Genomic DNA, 20,209 nt, shown 5'->3' with positions numbered 1-20,209 from the left:
ATAAGTTCACATTTTCCCACATTATAGTCCATTTGCCAAATTTTTGCCCACTCACTTAACCTATATTTTTCCCTTTGCAGACCCCTTATGTCCTCTTTACAACTTACTTTCCTACCTATCTTTGTGTCATCAGCAAATTTAGCGACTATACATACAGTCCCTTCATCCAAGTCATTGATATAAATTGTAAATAGTTGAGGTCCAGCACTGATCTATCTGACACTCCACTCGTTACATCTTGCTAATACAAAAATGACCCATTTATGCCTACTCTCTCTTTCCTGTTAACTAACCAATCTTCCATCCATGCGAATATGTTACCCCCAACGCCTGAGCTCTTATTTTGCTTAGTAACCTTTGATGTGGCACCTTGTCAAATGCCTTCTTGGAAATCTAAGTAAAGCACTTAGCTATAACCTCCTTAATAATAAATTCCAGCATTTTCCCTATGACAGATGTTAAGCTGACTGGCCTGTAGTTTCCTGCTTTCGGTTTCCCTCCTTTCTTGAATAGAGGAGTTACCAACCCCCCTCCTAGTACAAACAGTTTTTCCATGTATCTACGGCAGCAACATTTCCTTTTACCCAGTCCCTGACATTAAGCAAATCACATATAACAGATGGTGAATGACTTGATGACTTTTTTTAATTAAACAGCTTTCCACCTTTATCCTGATGAAACCATTGCCTCCAGCTGGATTACAGTTTCTAGCCCTCCAGATCTTTGTCCAGTTAAATGTTCTGCATAGGTGGTAAATGTTGGCCTGCCAATGGCTCATGGGGGCATCGCAGCCAAGCACAATTCTGTCTAATGTCTCGTGTAAGATACTCGATAGTGATTAGGAGCAGAAACCCTGGCCAGATTTTTGCCTTCGCCCACACCGGGAATATTGAGGCCAATTTCTGCAGCACAATTGTCCCCCCTTGGTTGAGACATATTAACTCGGCATAAAATGGAAATCAGAACTACTCTCTGTGCCTCAGTATCACATCAGATTACCCATTGAACCATTGGAGCAGTTGGTACTAAGCAGTATGTACAAGTTATGCTAGTGTTTGAAATATGTGGCTAGATTCATGTTGCCATTTTTTTCTTTGTTTCTGCAGCTCCAAATCAGCGACTAGAACCAGTGACGCTGCCAGGAATCATATCTTGTTTATTATGTCTGCTGTGTGCGGCTTTAAACCTAATCCGTGGGTTTCATGCAATGGAAAACATATTTCAGGTAAAATGCGCATTTTGTGAACTTTTCTTCATGAAATTTAAATTTTACTATGTGAAAACAATTTTGTATGAATAACGCTTAAAGAATAGTGGCAGACCACTGTAACAACACACTACATCAACAGTTTGTGGCAATTTTTCCCCCACTGTACAAGAATTTCCAGTCCCTTCTGGGAGGTGACAAGTAGTGGTCTACAGAGATGGAGGGAGGGAATATCTAAAGGCAGGCTGTTCTCATGTTAATTGGCAGTTAAAGAGTAGCATTGGCACAGCTCTGTGCCCGTCTTCCAGGCACGTGGCTGGGAACAATATAAAGGGATGATAATGAAGACCGCAGAAATGATCTGATAGAAATTCTCATAAGTTTCGAAACAGTTACATTAATAAGTACAGGCAGGCGATGGATGATACTGTGGCTAATATCTGCAGTTGAGTTTTAATAATTCCAATGCAGTTACTTCCAAGTTTATTGAGTGATCCTCTCTCCGTTTAGTTCTAAAGAGGTAAGTGAGTGCCAAAAACCAGCTAGTGTGTTAACCAGAAAGTAGCTTAAGAGGTTGGATTCCTGATGCCAGATTATGGTTTTCAACAACTCTTGTTTAATTAATTGTATGAGACCAATTCCAGATACACACAATATCTTTAAGCAGTAAACATAGAGAAATAAACCTGTTTTCTTTTATTGGATAGAGGCATAAGCTTGTTGTTCCTTTCCAATCCTGACTCTCTAACTTACGAAAAGCATGAGATCTCTGTAGTCTGTTTCTCATCAAAAACTAATGGCTAAGGGAGTAAACCCAACAAAATCTGGATTGGAGTGCCATTAGGTGGTTGCTATTTCCCTCAAGTTAGCGCCTTCTGGCAACTCCTGCAACTGAATAGGCCCCAGATATATAGGCTTTCATATTTCCCCTAGACACCAGTCTACAAGGTTGAGAGCAGGGTGCAGATGCTAAGCAAGCCTGCGCATCCTAAAATCATGCCTCAGCTGCACAGCAAACAAAGAAAAGTAATCTTTCAGCTCGGAAGCTGGAATGTGTGACTATGTGCCCTGGAATGGACAACGACCCATACTCCACAGCAAGTGTACGCAAGACAATTCTGATCAACCGTGAGCTATGCAAGTTTGGTGTTGGCATTGTTGCTGTAAGAAACCAGATTAGCCGACACAACCTATTAGAGAGGCTAACTGCACCTTTTACTGGCATGGAAAGAGCGTTGAAGATTGCCATAAGCATGGTGTAGGCTTCGCAGTGATCAGTCGGCTGATAGTCAGTTTCGCCACCAGTAACACCTCGGAGCACCTCATCTCCCTGTGGCTATCATCTGATGGAGGCACAGTCAACATCATATGCGCCTACGCACCAACTTTGCACACCAGCATGTCTGATAAAGAGCATTTCTTTGGCTCCCTAGGTGATGTTCTGAGAAACATCCCAAATGGCATGAGGCTGTTCCTCCTAGGTGACTTCAGCACGTGTTGGGGCAGACAATGAGCCATGTCCAATGTGCCTCGATCGTGCCCTGAATGAACCCTGCATCACCAACACCTACTTACAGGGTAGACATTGCCACAAGTTATCATGGCGTCACCCAAGGTCTGGACATCAGTACCAACTAGACCTAGTCATCATGAGGAGGCGCGATCTTCCCAATACTCTTGACACCTGCACCCATCACGGCATAGCCACTGACCACTCCCTTATCAGCATCAGAGTGAAGGTGCGCCCAATAAAGTATCACAACTCCAAACGCAACAGTCCGCCACGAATCAGCAACCCTTGCACAAGCAATGATGCCAAATACTAGCACTTTGCGCTGTCGCTAGAACGCTTGCTACCCACCAAAGCCTTAATGGAAGCACCGATGCTGGCTTGGATAAAGCTTAGAAGTCACTAAGCTCAATCCTCTATGAAACAGAAGAAGCATCATTTAGTAAAGGCGGAACCCGCGCAAGGACTGGTTTGAGACCGACTCAATTGCGATGATATGTCACTGATGCAAAAAAACAAACCCAACACGACGCATAACGTAAACCCAACAGCTAAGACACTGCATGACCTGAAAGTAGCCAAGACAGCTGTGCAAAAGACAGGGAGATACTGCGCAAACAAACACTGGATCAATTTGTCAAGCGATACAAACTGCATGTGACAAATGAAATCTATGAGCTATGTACGAAGGGATTAAGAGGGCCATCGCCAAAGTTGCTCCCCTGAAGTCGGCAGATAGAACAAACAAAGAACAAAGAAAATTACAGTACAGGAACAGGCCCTTCGGCCCTCCAAGCCTGCGCCGATCCAGATCCTCTATGGTGAAGTACTTACTTGACAGAAGTAAACAAATGTCCCACTGGGCTGAACACTACTGCGAGCTGTACTCCTGTGAGTGGACATCTCCCACTCTCTGCTTGACGCTCTCCCGCAACTTCCTGTCATGGATGACTTAGATGAAGAACCAGCATCACTGGATCTCAAGAAGGCCATAGACTGCCTAGCGAGCAGAAAGGCACCGGGCAAGGATGGAATCCAAGCCAGACTGTTCAAGCACAGAAAGTCTCATCTATTACCACCTTTATGACCTCCTTTTCTGCTGGAAAGTAGACTTTTCCACAGGAGATGCGTGATGCCAAAATCAGCACACTATACAAACAGGCGACAGAGAAGACTGCAACAACTACAAGGGCATCTCACTATTTAGCGTCACAGGGAAGGCCTTTGCTAGGGTAATACTTATAAGGCTCCATTTACTTGCCGATCAAGTGTACCTGGAAGCACAGTGCGGTTTCTATGGCAGCAGATCTACTGTGAACATGAGGCATTCGACACCACCAGCAGAGCAGGGCTGTACAAGATTCTGGGAAAAATTGGCTGCCCGCCGAAGCTCCTCAGTCTCATCTGCTTCTTCCACGACAACATGCGCTGCACTGTACAGTTTGATGGCTCCCCTTCCGATAGTTTCAGAGTGGAAGAGATTTGTGTCCTAGCCCCCACTCTTGTTTGCCATCTTCTTCTCCATGTTCCTGTCTTTCACATTCCCTGCAGAGTCTCCTTGCACACTAGGTCAGACAGAAAGCTCTATAATCTATCAAGGCAGAAAGCGAAGACAAAAACACATCGTGTCCTGATCAGAGAACTCCTTTACGCTGATGATGCTGCGCTAGTTGCTCACGTGGAAACTTAGCTATGAAGACGCACGACTTTCTCTCCCATGCCTGTAACTTGTTCTCCTTGACGATAAGCGTCAAGAAAATCATGGTCATGAGGTAAGGTGTTGCATCGCTGTCCCTGATCACACTAAATAACACCCCACTGGAAGTGGTTAGCAAATTCTTTGGGTCCACGATGAAAGACAATCTGTCCCTTGATGCAGAGCTCAATACATACCTCGGGGAAAGCAGCTACCACCTTTGGCTGACTTGCAAAATGCACACGGGGTAACACTAAGCTGATCCTTAGGACCATGCTGATGGTTCATAAGGTCTGTATCCTCAGCACCTTTCTATATTGCTATTAAACACAGGCGATTTACAGCTACCAGAAAAAGAAGCTCAGTAGTTTCCATCTTTGTTGTCTCTGGCACATTGTGGGTATATCCTGGCAGGGCAAAATCACAAATGAGGCAGCCCTCTCAAAGGCAGAGCTCCCAAGTGTGTTGGTACTAATCAAACAGAGGCTGCCTCAGTGGATCGGACATCACCGCAGGATGGAAGACGGTCACATACCAAAGATCTTCTGTATGGTGAGGTAGTCGGGGCCAGACGACCAGTGGGGCGCCCAATGTTCCTCTTCAAGGATGCTTGCAAGTATGACATGAAGGCCCTAAACTTTGACCATTGTGCTTGGAAGTCACTAGCTGATGAAAGATGGAAATGGCGACACATCCTGTGGACTGGTGTGCACTACCACGAAGACCAGCAGTTACAGCAGCTTGGCAACAGGCACCAATGCTGAAGACAACAGCTCACAGTGTCAGTTGGCATCTCCAAATGCAGCACTTGTGGCAGAACCTGCCTCTCAAGGAATGGCTTTCACAGCCATCAGCAAAGGTGCACCAAGCGAAGACGCTCCACCTAAATAGATATTTTGCTGCGTGTCCATCATCTTTTGTAGATGGAAGGATGTCAACTCAACTCAACATTTTTTTTTAGAACATTACAGCGCAGTACAGGCCCTTCGGCCCTCGATGTTGCGCCGACCTGTGAAACCATCTGACCTACACTATTCCATTTTCATCCATATGTCTATTCAATGACCACTTAAATGCCCTTAAAGTTGGCAAGTCTACTACTGCTGCAGGCAGGGCGTTCCACGCCCCTACTACTCTCTGAGTAAAGAAACTACCTCTGACATCTGTCCTATATCTATCACCCCTCAACTTAAAGCTATGTCCCCTTGTGTTTGCCATCACCATCCGAGGAAAAAGACTCTCACTATCCACCCTATCTAACCCTCTGATTATCTTATATGTCTCTATTAAGTCACCTCTCCTCCTCCTTCTCTCCAACGAAAACAACCTCAAGTCCCTCAGCCTTTCCTCGTAAGACCTTCCCTCCATACCAGGCAACATCCTAGTAAATCTCCTCTGCACCCTTTCCATAGCTTCCACATCCTTCCTATAATGCGGTGACCAGAACTGCACGCAATACTCCAGGTGCGGTCTCACCAGAGTTTTGTACAGCTGCAGCATGACCTCGTGGCTCCGAAACTCGATCCCCCTACTAATAAAAGCTAACACACCATATGCCTTCTTAACAGCCCTATTAACCTGGGTAGCAACTTTCAGGGATTTATGTACCTGGACACCAAGATCTCTCTGTTCATCTACACTACCAAGAATCTTCCCATTAGCCCAGTACTCTGCATTCCTGTTACTCCTTCCAAAGTGAATCACCTCGCACTTTTCCGCATTAAACTCCATTTGCCATCTCTCAGCCCAGCTCTGCAGACTATCTATGTCCCTCTGAACCCTACAACATCCTTCGGCACTATCCACAACTCCACCGACCTTAGTGTCATCCGCAAATTTACTAACCCACCCTTCTACACCCTCTTCCAGGTCATTTATAAAAATGCAGTGGCCCCAAAACAGATCCTTGCGGTACACCACTACTGTCAGTGATTATGTATTACAGTATGACAAGTGGTATTTTGTGACATGACAAGTGTTATTGCAAACAAGTTCCCCAGAATGGTTGTATTTTCTTCAAATCAACAAATGCCAACTGTTCTTCCATTATTTATACCTCAAAACTGCCTTGTCTAACTGTTTCCCAATATGACATGAATCTTAATCATCGTTATTTCAGCAAACCCCTAAACCACTGGAAATAAAATCGTACCCTGACGCATCAAACTTGAAAGTGTCATGCGTATGAACAACTTATAACCATTTCATTAAGCAAAAAGAAAGCAAAGCCTTTAATTGAATGAGCTTAAACCAAATCCTCATCCTATACGTATATGTATACACAACTTTGGTATCTTACCATGGAACGCTAAAAAAAAGTACAAGTTTTAATGTGCCTTGAAACTGGCATTGACAAACTACTTTGCTCTTACAGTTTAAAACCAACCCTAAGGTGAATTGCTGCCCTTAGAATATGCTGTAGTGTGTATCATCTCTTATTATAAGTACAGAATTAACAATGCATATAGTTTTCCAGCATTCTGTTTTTGTTTTGATTTTTGGGCTTGTGACAGAAAGCTCATGATCAAATTCTGGAAAATACCAAAGTCATGCTGTACCAACTGATCATAAAATCAGTGGTGGTGTGGTATAGTTCAATGTGTTAATACTGCATGGTGAATGCCGTAGTTTTAATGTATATTGTTGAGAACCTTGCCAACTTTGGACCTTCGCTTGTTTTACATGGTCCTTGTGATTGTTCGTTCCTCATTAATACATCAACTTTAATACAAAGTGAATGGATCGACAATGTCATTGCAGCTGAATGTTACTTAACGGCTGAATTAAATTCAATATAAACAAAAGTATTGACATTTTGAATGTTTTAAATGCAACCTTTTCACAGTAGGTCCGAAGGGGATTACTAGTTGTCGAATAGATTCATTTAGTAAGAACATGCAACACTAAACCTTGCAAGTGAAATGTATTTAGAATGATTGCTACATTAGAAAGCAACAAGGCTTTTAACCTGGATTGGTAGGGGTGAATGTAGACAAGTAAATCAATAGTCACATGGACAAATGCGGGTTAATTAAGGAAAGCCAGCATGAATCCCTTGAGGGAAAATCATGTTTAACTAACTTGCTGGAGTTTTTTGAGGGCAATGCTGTTGATGTGGTGTACATGGACTTTCATAAGGCATTTGATACAGTGCCACACAACAGACCTGTGAGCAAACTTGTAGTTCATGGAATAAAAGGGACGGTAGCAACATGGATACGAAATTGGCTGAGTGACAGGAAACAAAGAGTAATGGTTAAAGGATGTTTTTCGGGCTGGAGGAAGGTTTGTAGTGGAGTTCACCAGGGATCAACGTTGTTGCCATTGCTTTTTCTGATGCATATTAATGACCTAGACCTTGGTGACAGGGCACAATTTCAAAGTTTGCAGATGGTACAAAACTTGGAAGCATTGTGAACTGTGGGGAGGATAGTGTAGAACTTCAAAAGGACATAGACAGTTTGGTGGAATGGGTAGACGGGTGGCAGATGAAGTTCAATGCAGAGAAATGTGAGGTGATTCATTTTGGTAGGAAGAACATGGAGAGACAATATAGAATAAAGAGCACAATTCTAAAGGGGGTGCAGGAGCAGAGGGTGAATATGTGCAGAAGTCATTAAAGGTGGCAGGGCAGGTTGAGAGCGCGGTTAATAAAGCATAGGCTTTATTAATAGGGGCATAGAGTACAAGAGCAAGGAAGTTATGTTGAACTTGTAAAAGACACTAGTTCGGCCTCAGCTGGAGTATTGCATCCAATTCTGGATGCCACATTTGAGGAAAGATGTGAGGGCATTGGAGAGAGTACAGAAGAGATCACGAGACTGATTCCAGGGATGAGGAATTTCAGTTATGAAGATAGATTGGAGAAGTTAGGACTGTCTTCCTTGGAGAAGAGAAGGCTGAGAAGTGATTTGATAAAGGTATTCAAAATTATGAAGGGTCCGGACAGAGTAGATAGAGAGAAATTGTTCCCACTCATGAATGCGAGGGCACAAATTTAAAGTATTTGGTAAAGAAGCAAAAATGACCTGAGGAAAAACTTTTTCATGCAGAAAGTGGTTAAGATCTGGAATGCACTGCCTGAGAACTTGGTGGACGCAGGTTCAATTGAAGCATTCATAAGGGAATTAGACAGTTATATGAAAAGGGAGAAGGCAGGGGAATGGGACTGAGGGAATTTCTCTTTCAGAAAGCCAGTGCGGACACAATGGGCCAAATGACCACCTTCTGCACTGTAACAATTCTGTGATTCTGTGAAAATAGTTGTGGTTGATCGTGAAATAAGAGGAGGTAATATTCAGGTACAGATAGAATAACCAGTTGAATGTATCTGCTGAATGTAAATACATGTAAAAATGTCTTTGGACCAAATAACCCTGTCACTTTTTTGACAGATCCATCTCCCCTATGCATCTTCCCACCATGTCCCTCAATTTCTGGAAACAGAAGGAAGACAAATTTCTTGGGTTAAAATGGATGCTGCTCTTACCTAGCTAAATGCTACATGGAAGATGAAGATACTTAGTTTATGTGATACCGCTATAAAGATTTGATGTCATTTATTGCCTATGCTTAGTTGTCCTGAGAAGGTGGTGGCAACTGCATGGCTTGCTCAGTGGGTTCAGAAGGCAGTTAAAAGCCAACCATATTGGTGTAGTTATGGATTCACATATAAGCCAGTATGAATGGCATTAAAGGTAGAATGATTACAACACAGAAGGAGGCAATTCGGCCTGTCGTGTCCATGCCAGCTCTCTTTAAGAGCAACTGAGCTAATCCCACTCCCCTGCCCTTTCCCCGTAGCCCTGCCAACTTTTTTCTCTTCACGTGCTTATCCAATCCCCTTTTGAAAGCTCTGATTATATCTGCCTCCACCACACTTATATCAAACTCCTCTCCACCTTCTCTAAGGAGAACAGTCTCAGCTTCTCCAATTTATCCACGTAACTAAAGTCCCTCATCCTTGGAAACATTCTAGTCAGTCTTTTCTACATCTTTTCTAATTGCTTACCGTCCTTCATAAAGTGTTAGAGGTGTTCCAAATCATGAGGGGTCTGGACATTGTAGTTAGGAAGAAACTGTTCCCATTTGCAGAAGGGTCGAGAACCAGAGGACACTGAGTTAGGTGAATGGCAAAAGAACCAAAGGCAACATGAGGAAACAAATTTTACACAGCATGTAATTAAGATCTGAAATACACTGCCTGAGAGTGTGATGGAGGTATATTCAATTGTGGCTTTCAAAAGGGAATTGGATAATTATCTGACTAGAAAATAATTACAGGACTACAGGGAAATGGCAGGGATGTGGGACCAGCTGAGCTGCTCTTGCAGAGAGCCGGCCCGGACATGTTGGACAGAATGGCTGTCTCCTATGCTGTAACCATTCTCTGATTCTATAAAGCATAATACCAATTGAAAAGGTGTGTGGAACAGCAGAAGGGGAGATGGCAGAAGTAATCTGATAGAAATTAGTCTTGATAAGTTCAACAAAGTAATAATTGGCAACTGCAATCACTTTGAGTTTAAGAGATGACAAGAGCAGTTGAGGCAAGTGAGAGAGGGTACAGGAAGTCATACTGTGATACACAGGGGATTTCAACATCCCAGAAGTTAATTGGACAGGCCTGTCACAACTGGAATAAAGGGGTGAAGTACCCTATCTATTCATGTATCTTGAGGGCATTTGATTTAGTGCAAGTTGCTCTAACCTTATATGCACAATTGCTGAGGCCACAGTTGGGTTACTCTGTTGTTTTAGTAACCTTGCTGTCAAAAGTATATTGATATGTTGGAAAGGCTTCACAGAGGAGTGACATGGATGATTTAGGGCACTGTGTTCTAAGTTATGTAGACAGACCTATACAACGAAAGCCAATATGATCAAGGATTTTTAAACTGCTGAAAGGAGTGGATTGTGGCATTAGTATGCAACTGGAGCATGAAAGGCTAAGATTAACAAGTCTAAAGCAAGACTAACGATTGAAACTTTTTTTTAAAATCCTCTCCACAGTCATAGATATGTTCAATCGACCTCCTATGCAGCCAGTTAATGGTGTGGCCATCAAAAACCTACATAGATATCTGAAAGGTTGACTACTGTTTCAGGCCGATGGCCTTTTGTCAGAATTGGCAAAAGTTACCTCTGTTCCTCTCTCCACAGATGCTGCCCGACCTGCTGAGTACTTCCAGCATTTTCTGGGCTGAATTTTACGCAGCCCCAGAGGGTCGGATGGTGGCGTGCAGGAGGCTCCGGGAGGCCTACCCACCCCGCTCCCACCTCCGGTCAACTTGACGGCGGTCAGGCGGGATGGGGAGGGGGAAACGGCCTGCCCGCCTGCCTGAGGCCAATCAAGGCCCTTAAGTGGCCACTTAAGGGCCCGTGTCCACCTCCACTGGTATTTTAGCTGTGGCAAGCGGGTGTGCCCTGGACTGCTGGCTCCATCAGGTCGGCTGGGCTGCAGTCCCAGCAGTGGCGCTTGGCCAGCAGCTCACTGAGGCGGGTCTTCCTCCCTCAGGCGGGTGCAAGTCCCGCCTCAGGGCAATTAAAACCTGGGCTAGGTGGAAGTGGGTTCACCACCAACCTTTACGTCGGTGGCGAATTCCCATACGCCTAAGGTAAAATCCAGCCCTTTGTTTTTATTTCAGATTTCCAGCATCCATAGCATTTTGCTGAGAGGTGGTTTAGTGTTGGGTAGAACTTGTAAGTTCCTAGTTATTGGGACCATTCAAATATAATGCCATGGAAGGCAAATAATCAAAGATGAATAATGTGAAATGTAAGGCTAATTAGATATTTTGGAATTTTGTTTGGTTTACTTTTTTTCCCAATTCAATTATAAAAGAAGCCTTACAGATTCTTTCTTCCCAGTTTAAAAAGGGTTGGTTGTTCAATTCAGAGCAGATTGGTCTTGGAAGAAGGGCTTGATGGACTGAATGATCCTCTCTCAACTTATGGGCTGAATGAATTATTTTCATATGCAACATGCCAAATTACTGTTTAATTTCCTGTAAGGTACTGTGAATTCAACAACTTATGAAGATTTTTATAATTATTACTTAACCTCGACACACTAATCAGTTAAAGTCTGATATTTCAGACACTTGAGTTTCATGAATCTCAATGGGTATCAAACAGTGGGTGCAGTATTCACTCTATTCCAGGGGGTCAAGCTGTGTTTTCACTGTCCGTTCACATTGTGAAGATGGTAAAGGTGCTTCACGTGCTTGCACACTAATACTTTCAGAGAATGCTCCTTAATGACCTCCCCTGCCAGTTGACTTCATAGTGCCACTAGTATTAAGTAAATGTGAGTTCTTTTTATATATGACAAAATCATGCGAGGTCTGGACAGAGTACATAGAGAGAAACTGTTCCCACTCAAGAAAGGATCGAGAATGAGAGGACACAGATTTAAAGTATTTGGTAAGAGAGGCAAAAGTGACATGAGGAAAAACTATTTTATGTAGCGAGTGGTTAAGGTTTGGAATGCGCTGCCTGAGAAAGTGGTGGAGGCAGGTTCAATTGAAGCATTCAAAAGGGAATTGGACAGTTATATGAAAAGGAAGAGCCTGCAGGGGAATGGGGAGAAGGCAGGGGAATGGGACTGAGGGATTCGCTCTTTCAGAGAGCCAGTGTGGACACAATGGGCTGAATGGCTGCATTCTACGCTGTAACAATTCTGTGATTCTGTGACATCAGGACATTCCAAAGCACCTCGCAGCCGATATGCTTTTGAAGTATAGTCACTATTTTAATGTAGGAAAATCCAGCAGCCAATTTTATACAGCAAGGCCCTACATGTGTCCCTTGTCTTTCATTTTGGTAGGCTATGTTCTTGATTGGCAGGTCTTGATAAGTTTGCAGAATTGAGTGGACCTTCATGGGGAGAAAGCATCTCATCAGCTGTAGGACCAGCGGAGAAAATGTGAAATGTAAAAGCAAAATACTCTAAATGCTGGGAATCTGAAATTAAAACAGAAAATGCTAGAAATACTCAGCAGGTCTGGCACCATCTGTGGAGAGAGAAACAGAAACACTCTCTCTGCACAGATGCAGCCTGACCCACTGAGTGCTTCTAACATTTTCTGAGAATATGGGGAAAATAGGAGAGGAAATTTTGAGATTATAGTTCTGTGCAAGAAGGGTAATTTTAGCTTTACTTCTTTAGCTGCCAACTCTTGCCTTTTGGGAAGAATTCAGCACATAACATGGGGTCGTAGTGTGGTGCATCTAAAAATATCACAGATTTTTCTGTAATAGGTCATAGTATTTTAGGTGATTTTTCTTTGCATTTTTCACACCTTTCAAGTCACAGGAAGAGTGAACAAAATTCATGAAGAAATTGTTCTAGTTTCTTTTCAAGGTATTTTGTGTTCCTCTGACTCTCTGAGCATGAGGATACAATAGGGTTTGTGGTTTATTGGAAAGGGAGCCACTGAGTCACGCTCGGTGCATAATTCATGTGCCTGGGATACACTCTGCAGATTCAGCACTAGTTCAGTGCCTTGGAGTCACAAGGTTGTGGGTTCACATCCCACTTCAGAGACTCGAACACACAATCAAGGCTGATATTCCAGTGCAGTACTAAGAGAGTGCTTCTGGCATGCCATCTTTCAGTTGTGACATTAATACAAAGCCCTGTCTGCCCCTTTGGGTGGATGTAAAAGATCCCATGGCACTGCTCTAAGAAGAGCAGGGGCATTCTTCCCGGTGTCCTGACCAATATTCATTCCTCAGCCAGCATGACTTTAAAAAGCAGACAGATTATCTGGTCGTCATCACATTGCTGTATGTGGGATCTTGCTGTGTAGAAATTGGCTTCCCCATTTCCTACAACAGTGATCACTTCAAAAATACTTCTTTGGATGTTAAGTGCTTTGGGACCTCCTGAGATTGTGAAATATGTGTTATAAATGTAACTTCTTTCTTTTAGATTCAGCTCATTAGTGCTTTATTTTATCGGTGAAGCCGTTCGTTAAGTGACATTTCTTATTTAATTGTTAATTGAGAACTGGTCTAAAGGCTGGAAGGGTAACTGTAAACTGTGATGATCAAATGATCCATGGAGCACCATTATTCCTTTGCTAATACCAAGCACAGATTGTCTGGGAGTTTGCATAAATTATTTTGGAAATATTCATGCAGAACCTTTCTCTCATGAGAGTAAATGAGTGGAACAGATTTCTGATCTGGATAGATTCTTTGCGACCTATGTGTGAAATATGGGATTCATGGACTGAATGGCCTTTTCTAACGGCATGAAAAATTCATTAAAGGGATGTGGGTGTCGCTGGCAAAGCCAACAATTAATACCCATCCCTGCTTGCCCTTGAGAAGGTGGTGATGAGCCACTAGTTGCTTGGTAAGCCATTTCAAAGGGCAGTTAAGGAGTCAGCCACACTGTTGCAGCTGTGGATTCACATATAGGCCAGATTGGTAAGGATGGGAGATTTCCTTCCCTAAAGGACATTAATGAACAAGATGGGTTTTTACACCATCTGGTAGTTTCATGGTAACCATTACAGATACTAGCTCTTTATTTCCAATTTATTTAATTAATTGAATTTAAATTCCTCAGCTGCTGCATTGGAATTTGAATTTGTGTCTCCGGATCATTAGTGCAAATCTCTGGATTACTAATTCCATAACACAACCACTATACTACCATTGTGTAATCCATAAAAATTGTTCATCTGTGACCGAAATACAGGCAAGTTGGAGTGGGTGACCGGGTTGGGTGAGTTTTGCCAACAGAACAGTTGCTAGTTTCTCTTCCACATGTCCTTATGCTACATTCCAACTCCCTAGCAGGGGTTGCAGCCAAGCGCATAGTCCTTGACATGCCATTCTAACTGGCCATTAGGCAAGTCCACTAGAAACGGTTGCCAGCAGGTTTTTTCCTTCCTTCACTGAAGGAAAGTACTTGGCTCAGTGCCATCCCCTAAGGGCTTCCTCACTGAAATCTAGACTTTTCCATGTGTAAAATTACTAGCACAAGCCTGTGGAACTGTATGTAGCATGTTGGTACCTGGTCTATTGCTACCCTGTGTACTCAGACTAATTTTTGGGAAGCAGTCTTTTTATTCAGCATTACACAGTTGTTAGAAAATTGTACAAAGCCAGAGCACTTTGCTTCGTTTACTGTTCCCTCAATTTATAAAACATGCTATATTTTAATGAGCTGTAATCTTGAATTTTAATGCACATTTATGATCTTGCATTTTTATATTGAGCTGTGGCTATCTCCTAAGGATGCAAGTAATCTATTCTGCTGTGTTGGAATTTAAAAGGATTAGCTAGAAACCAGATCAATTTTTAAGACTAATGTGCTGTAACCTGTAATGGTTTCACTCACTGAGACAGTTACAGCATTTCAAGATGATTTTGGGCAGGTAAATGGTGATTTGAATTGACACAGTGGTGTTACATGGCCCTCTGCTGGAATGATGTATTATGTGCTCATTATTTGTTGCTTCAGATGGTTCATTTTACCCATTTCCTCCTGTTCTCTCTTGCCGTCCTTGTACCTCACCCACATGGCTGATTCATGTGTGCGAATCTAAAAGATGAGTGTCAGCAGATTGTGGAGAACATAGAGAGTCGAGCCTAATCCTGTCTACACACGTACAGCAGGAGGGTCACTGGAAGTCAATCAGAAGCAGCCCAAGGGTATTGAGACCAGTTGTAGTTAGTCCACCCCACACCCAGCTGGTGCTCTAGCAAACTCAAGACACCAGGAATCTAACCCAGGAACTTGTGTGTGGCTTTGTACAATGCAATATATGATAGCAAGAGAGCTATTTAAAAGATTCTTAATGACCATTGAAACCATGGTTTAGTTTTTTTTTGATTGCAGCACCAGTCAGGTTATCGCAAAGCCAGCTGAGGAAAAATATCTCTACTCTTCTGCTAGCTTCATAAGGATGCTGCCTTACTGCAGCAGTGTAACTTTTCTGTTGCTAACACCAATCTATTCACAAACTTTCCAGTTTATTTGGAAATCGGGGATAATGTTTTTTGTGGATTCATGCCCAATAAGAAGGGCTGAGACTCTTCACATAGGATCCTTGGACCCAAGTGAGAGATGGCTTGCATTGCATCAACCTGAACCAGATTCAAGCTGGTGTCTTGGGTAAAAGGGCACCTATAGTAACTCAACAGTTTCCCCTCTTTTACATTCTTTTTTAATTTAAGCAAATCCTTCAGTGATATTAAAATACAATCATAGAATAGTTACAGCACAGAAGGAGGCCATTTGACCTCATTGCATCCCTGCTGGCTCCCTTTAAGAGGTACTCATCTAGTCCCATTCCCCTGCCTTTTTGCCATTGCCCTACAGTTTTTTTCTTATAATTACTCAATTCCTTTTTGAAAGCCACGATTGAATCTGCCTCCACCACGCTCTCAGGCAGTGCATCCCAGATCCTAATCACACGCTGCATAAAAGAAGTCTTTCCTTATGTCGCCTTTGGTTCTTTTGCCATTCCCCTTGAATTGGTGTCCTTTGGTTCTCAACCCTTCTGCCAATGGGAACAGTTTCTCCCAATCTGTTCTGTCTGGACCCCTCATGATTTTGAACACTTCTATCAAATCTCCTCTCTTCCCTAAAGAGATCAACCCCAGCTTTGCCAGTCTTTCCTCACAACTGATGTCTGTCATCCCTGGAACCATTCTTGTAAATCTTTTCTGCACCCTCTTCAATGCCTTCACATCCTTCCTGAAGTGTGGTGCCCAGAATTGGACACAATACTCCAGTTGAGACTGAAACAATGTTTTATAAAGATTCACCATAAGTTCCTTGCATTTGTACTCTATGCTTCTATTTATAAAGCCCAGGATCCCGTATATCTTATTAACTGCTTTCTCACCCCACCCTGCCACCTTCAACGAATTGCCCACATGTACCCCTAGGTCCCTCTACTCCTGCACCCGCTTTAGAATTGAATCCTTTATCTTATATTGCCTTTCCTTTTTCTTCCTACCAAAATGCATTACTTCACACTACATTGCATTAAATTTAATCTGCCACGTGTCTGCCCATTCCACCAGCCTGTCTGTGTCTTCCTGAAGTCCATCATTATCCTGCTTACGGTTCACAATACTTCCAAGTTTTGTATCGTCTGCAAATTTTTGAATTTGTGCCCTGCACATCAAAGTCGAGGTCACGAATATATGCCAGGAAAAAGAGTGGTCCTAATACCAACCCCTGGGGAACCCCACTGTATACATTCCTCCAGTCCGAAAAACAACCCTTCACCACTACCCTCTGTTTCCTGTCACTCAGCCATCTTCGTATCCGTACTGCCATCATTCCTTTTATTCCATGGGCTTTAACTTTGCTTACAAGCCTGTTATGTGGCACTTCTTCAAACACCTTTTGGAAGTCCATGTACACCACATCAACTGCATTACCCTCATCAACCCTGTTACTTCATCGAAAAGCTCAATAAAATTAGTTAAATATTATTTTCCCTTAACAAATCCATGTTGGTTTTCCTTCATTAATCCTGTAGTTGCTGGGCTTATCCTTAAACAGGGCATAACATTTGCAATTCTCTAATCCTATGGCACCACCCCTGTATCTCTGAAGGGTTGAAAGATTATGGCCAGTGCCTCCGTAGTTTCCACCCTTACTCCCCTCAGTAGCCTTGGATGCATCTGATCCGGTCCTGGTGACTTGTCAACTTTAAGTACAGCCAGCCTTTCTAGTACCTCCTCTTTATCAATTTTTAACTGATCCAGTGTCTCAACTACCTCCTCTATCACTATGACCTAGGCAGCGTCATCTTCCTTGGTAAAGACAAATGCAAAATACTCCTTTAGCACCTCAGCCAAGCCTTCTGCTTCCATGCGTAAATCTCCTTTTCGGTTCCTAATCTGACTTAGTCCTGCTTTTACAATTTATATGCCTGTAGAAGATTTTTGGATTCCCTTTTATGTTGCTGACTTATACTCTCTCTTTGCCGCTGTTTTTTTTTTTGCTTTCCCTCTGAACTTTCTGTCTTCAGCCTGGTTCTCACTTGTGTTATCAACCTGACATCTGTCATACGCTCTCTTTTTCTGCTTCATCTTACTCTCTATCTTTCATCATCCAGGGAGCTCTGGTTTTGTTTGTCCTACCTTTTCCCCTCGAAAAAATGCACCTTGACTGTACCCGAACTATCTCCTGTTTAAAGGTAGCCCATTGTTCAATTACAATTTTGCATACCAATCTTCGTTTCCAATTTATCTGGGCCAGATCTGTTCTCACCCCATTGAATTTGTTCCTACCCCAATTAATTATTTTTTAGTCTGGATTACTTTCTGTTCTTTTCCATAGTTAATTAAACTTTGTGATACTATGATCATTGTCCCCTAAATGTTCCCCAACTGACATTTGATCCACTTATCCCACTTCATTCCCTGGAACCAGATCTAGTACTGTCTCCTTCCTCATTGGACTGAACATACTAATGTAGAAAGCTCTCCTGAACACACTTTAGAAACTCTTCCCCTCTCCTTTACACTATTACTATCCCAGTCTATATTAGGATAACTAATGTCCCCCATTGTAACTGCTCTATAGTTTTTGCACCTGTCTGTAATTTCCTTGCATAATTTGTACCTCTATATGTTTCCCACTAGTTGGTGGCCTATCGAATACACCCAGTAGTGTAATGGTGCCTCTATTGTTTCTTAACTCTAGCCCCTCTAGGATGTCCTCTCTCTCCAGGACTGTAATATTATCCTAATCAATACTGCCATCTCTCCTCCTTTCTTTCCTTCCCTGTCTTTCCTGAACACTGTATCCAGAAATATTGGGTACCTAGTGCTGCCCTTTTTGAGTCAGGTCTCCTTTATTGCCACAACATCAAACTCCCACGTGGCTACCTGCACCTGCATCTGACCAACCTTATTGACCACACTCCATGCATTCACATATATGTACTGTAAACCTAATTTAAACCTTATTGCACATCCTCTTACTCTGAACTCCACCTAATGCTTACTACTTCTATCTCTAGTGCTATCTGTCTCTCCCAATTCTTTGTGTACCTTGTTTTTCCTTTCTAATGTTACCTCCTCGTCCCCACACCCCTGCCAAATTAGTTTAAACTCTCCCTAATAGCACTAGCAAACCGCCCCATGAGGACATTTCTCCTGACTGTGATCAGATGCAACCCATCAAATAAAATAACTAATTTTGATAGCTGGTCCTTGTTTTGGTTCATCCTATAAAGAAATAAAAAAACTGCAAGTAAAACAACTTTAAATGTTAATCTGAGCAATGATACTAACTGTGATGCTTGATTGCTCAGCAGTTCGAAGGGTCTGTGCTGTGGATGCTGCAGTTTCCAGGGTAGTCTATTCTTTCCTGTGCTTTGCATATTCCTCCACAATTTGAATAACACAAAGCCTTGTTTTTAAATCAAACAGGATGATGAGGACGAATTCAACAATGTTGCTGTTTTTTTCATCGGGACTGCTGCATGTTTGTATCAGGTAAGTTCCTGGTTATTGAGCAATTTTAGGTGGATTCTCTTTTTTTGGGGAGGCCAGGTGTCTGATGTGTGTGGAAACACGCCGCCCTGTTTGAGTCTCTAAACCAAAGTACTGAGAAATCCCCTCTGCTAGAATATCAGTTTTATTGAATATCATTATGTTCTTAACTTTCAAGGCCAAAGATAAGAATGCTAACATTAATTCCAGATACATCAGGGTAGGGGGAATAAAAGAGCAGTGTAGGTTCAATGTAATGGATGGATTGTTCGGTTGTTAAGTTCGATGCTATAATGAGAGAGGGACTAAGGTTGGCATTCTGGAAGGATAAGATTAAAGGGGCCAAGTGCAATTCATAATGACATTGGATCCCTTACTGTAATCTAATGCAAATTTCCAGCTGTAATTTCATGACATATCTTTAACTAATAATACCTTTGTTCACTTTTGGAATTTTGCTGTCACTAGCTAAATTGAACCGTGTTTTTTGCTGCATAGATGCAAATGGATAAAAAGAACTTGCGTTCATATAGTGCCTTTCACATCCTCAGAATGTCCGAGTCCTTAATAACCAATGAATTACCTTTACAATTACGTTTGCAAGAAACATTTTCTTTTGGTTTTGATATTTTCCAGTGCCTCCAATAAATTATACCAGACAGGTTTCTGTCATATCCTGTTAAGTTTTGTTGTGCAGTTGTTTGTGTTCTGTAATGACTATCGAACTTTGATACGGGGGTGAAGCAAGGGTTATGACTAGGGTGAGCCAGGACCAAATGTATGCATGTAAAAGATGTAGTAAGGTGCTGCAGTTGTTTATTTTTCGTATTGTACCACTTAGAGTGTAATTTCTTTCTGCTCTCCAGCACTACAGCAAATAGTGCTGTGAAAATGCTGCCAAATAGTTAAATTCAGCAGTAGTTTTTGAATAAAAACACATCAGGCATACCTGTGGTTGAATGAAGAAACATCTATACTGTGTAGATAAAAGGAACGTGGCATTTTGTGCCCAGCTCAACCCATGAGGAAAATCCATTTAACAACTAACTTGCAACTGACCTACCGAATTATTTACCGTGTGTGTGAGATTGTACCATCTGAAGAGTCTGAGTCACTGCCACTGGTTAGAGTTTGTGGTTATGTTGAACCGTTTGTTAATATACAGTTTCTTTTTACCCATTAGAATCTTAAATAAAGCCTCCCGATGTCTTTCCTCCAGTGTAAACATTCCTGGCTACTTCAGTCTCTCCCTGTTACTCAGGTGCCTAATTCTGGTGTCATTTCACCTCATTTTAGAATTGTGTTTGATACTGAG

The 20,209-nt window shown here is 42.4% G+C and overlaps 1 protein-coding gene across 1 annotated transcript in view; it reads left to right on the top strand.

The window, feature by feature from the left end:
• sec22a (SEC22 homolog A, vesicle trafficking protein) overlaps positions 1 to 20,209 on the top strand; it is a 65,190-nt gene that overhangs the window by 44,387 nt on the left and 594 nt on the right. The window contains exons 5-6 of the mRNA XM_068034841.1: positions 1,107 to 1,225; positions 18,832 to 18,897. Coding sequence (XP_067890942.1) covers positions 1,107 to 1,225; positions 18,832 to 18,897 — 185 coding nt within the window. The remainder of the gene's footprint in view (positions 1 to 1,106; positions 1,226 to 18,831; positions 18,898 to 20,209) is intronic.

Source organism: Heterodontus francisci, chromosome 7 (assembly GCF_036365525.1).
Source record: "Heterodontus francisci isolate sHetFra1 chromosome 7, sHetFra1.hap1, whole genome shotgun sequence".
In the NCBI taxonomy this organism is placed as follows: domain Eukaryota; kingdom Metazoa; phylum Chordata; class Chondrichthyes; order Heterodontiformes; family Heterodontidae; genus Heterodontus; species Heterodontus francisci.
Note: the sequence above shows the minus strand (reverse complement) of the source record. Positions and strands in the feature narration are given on the sequence as shown.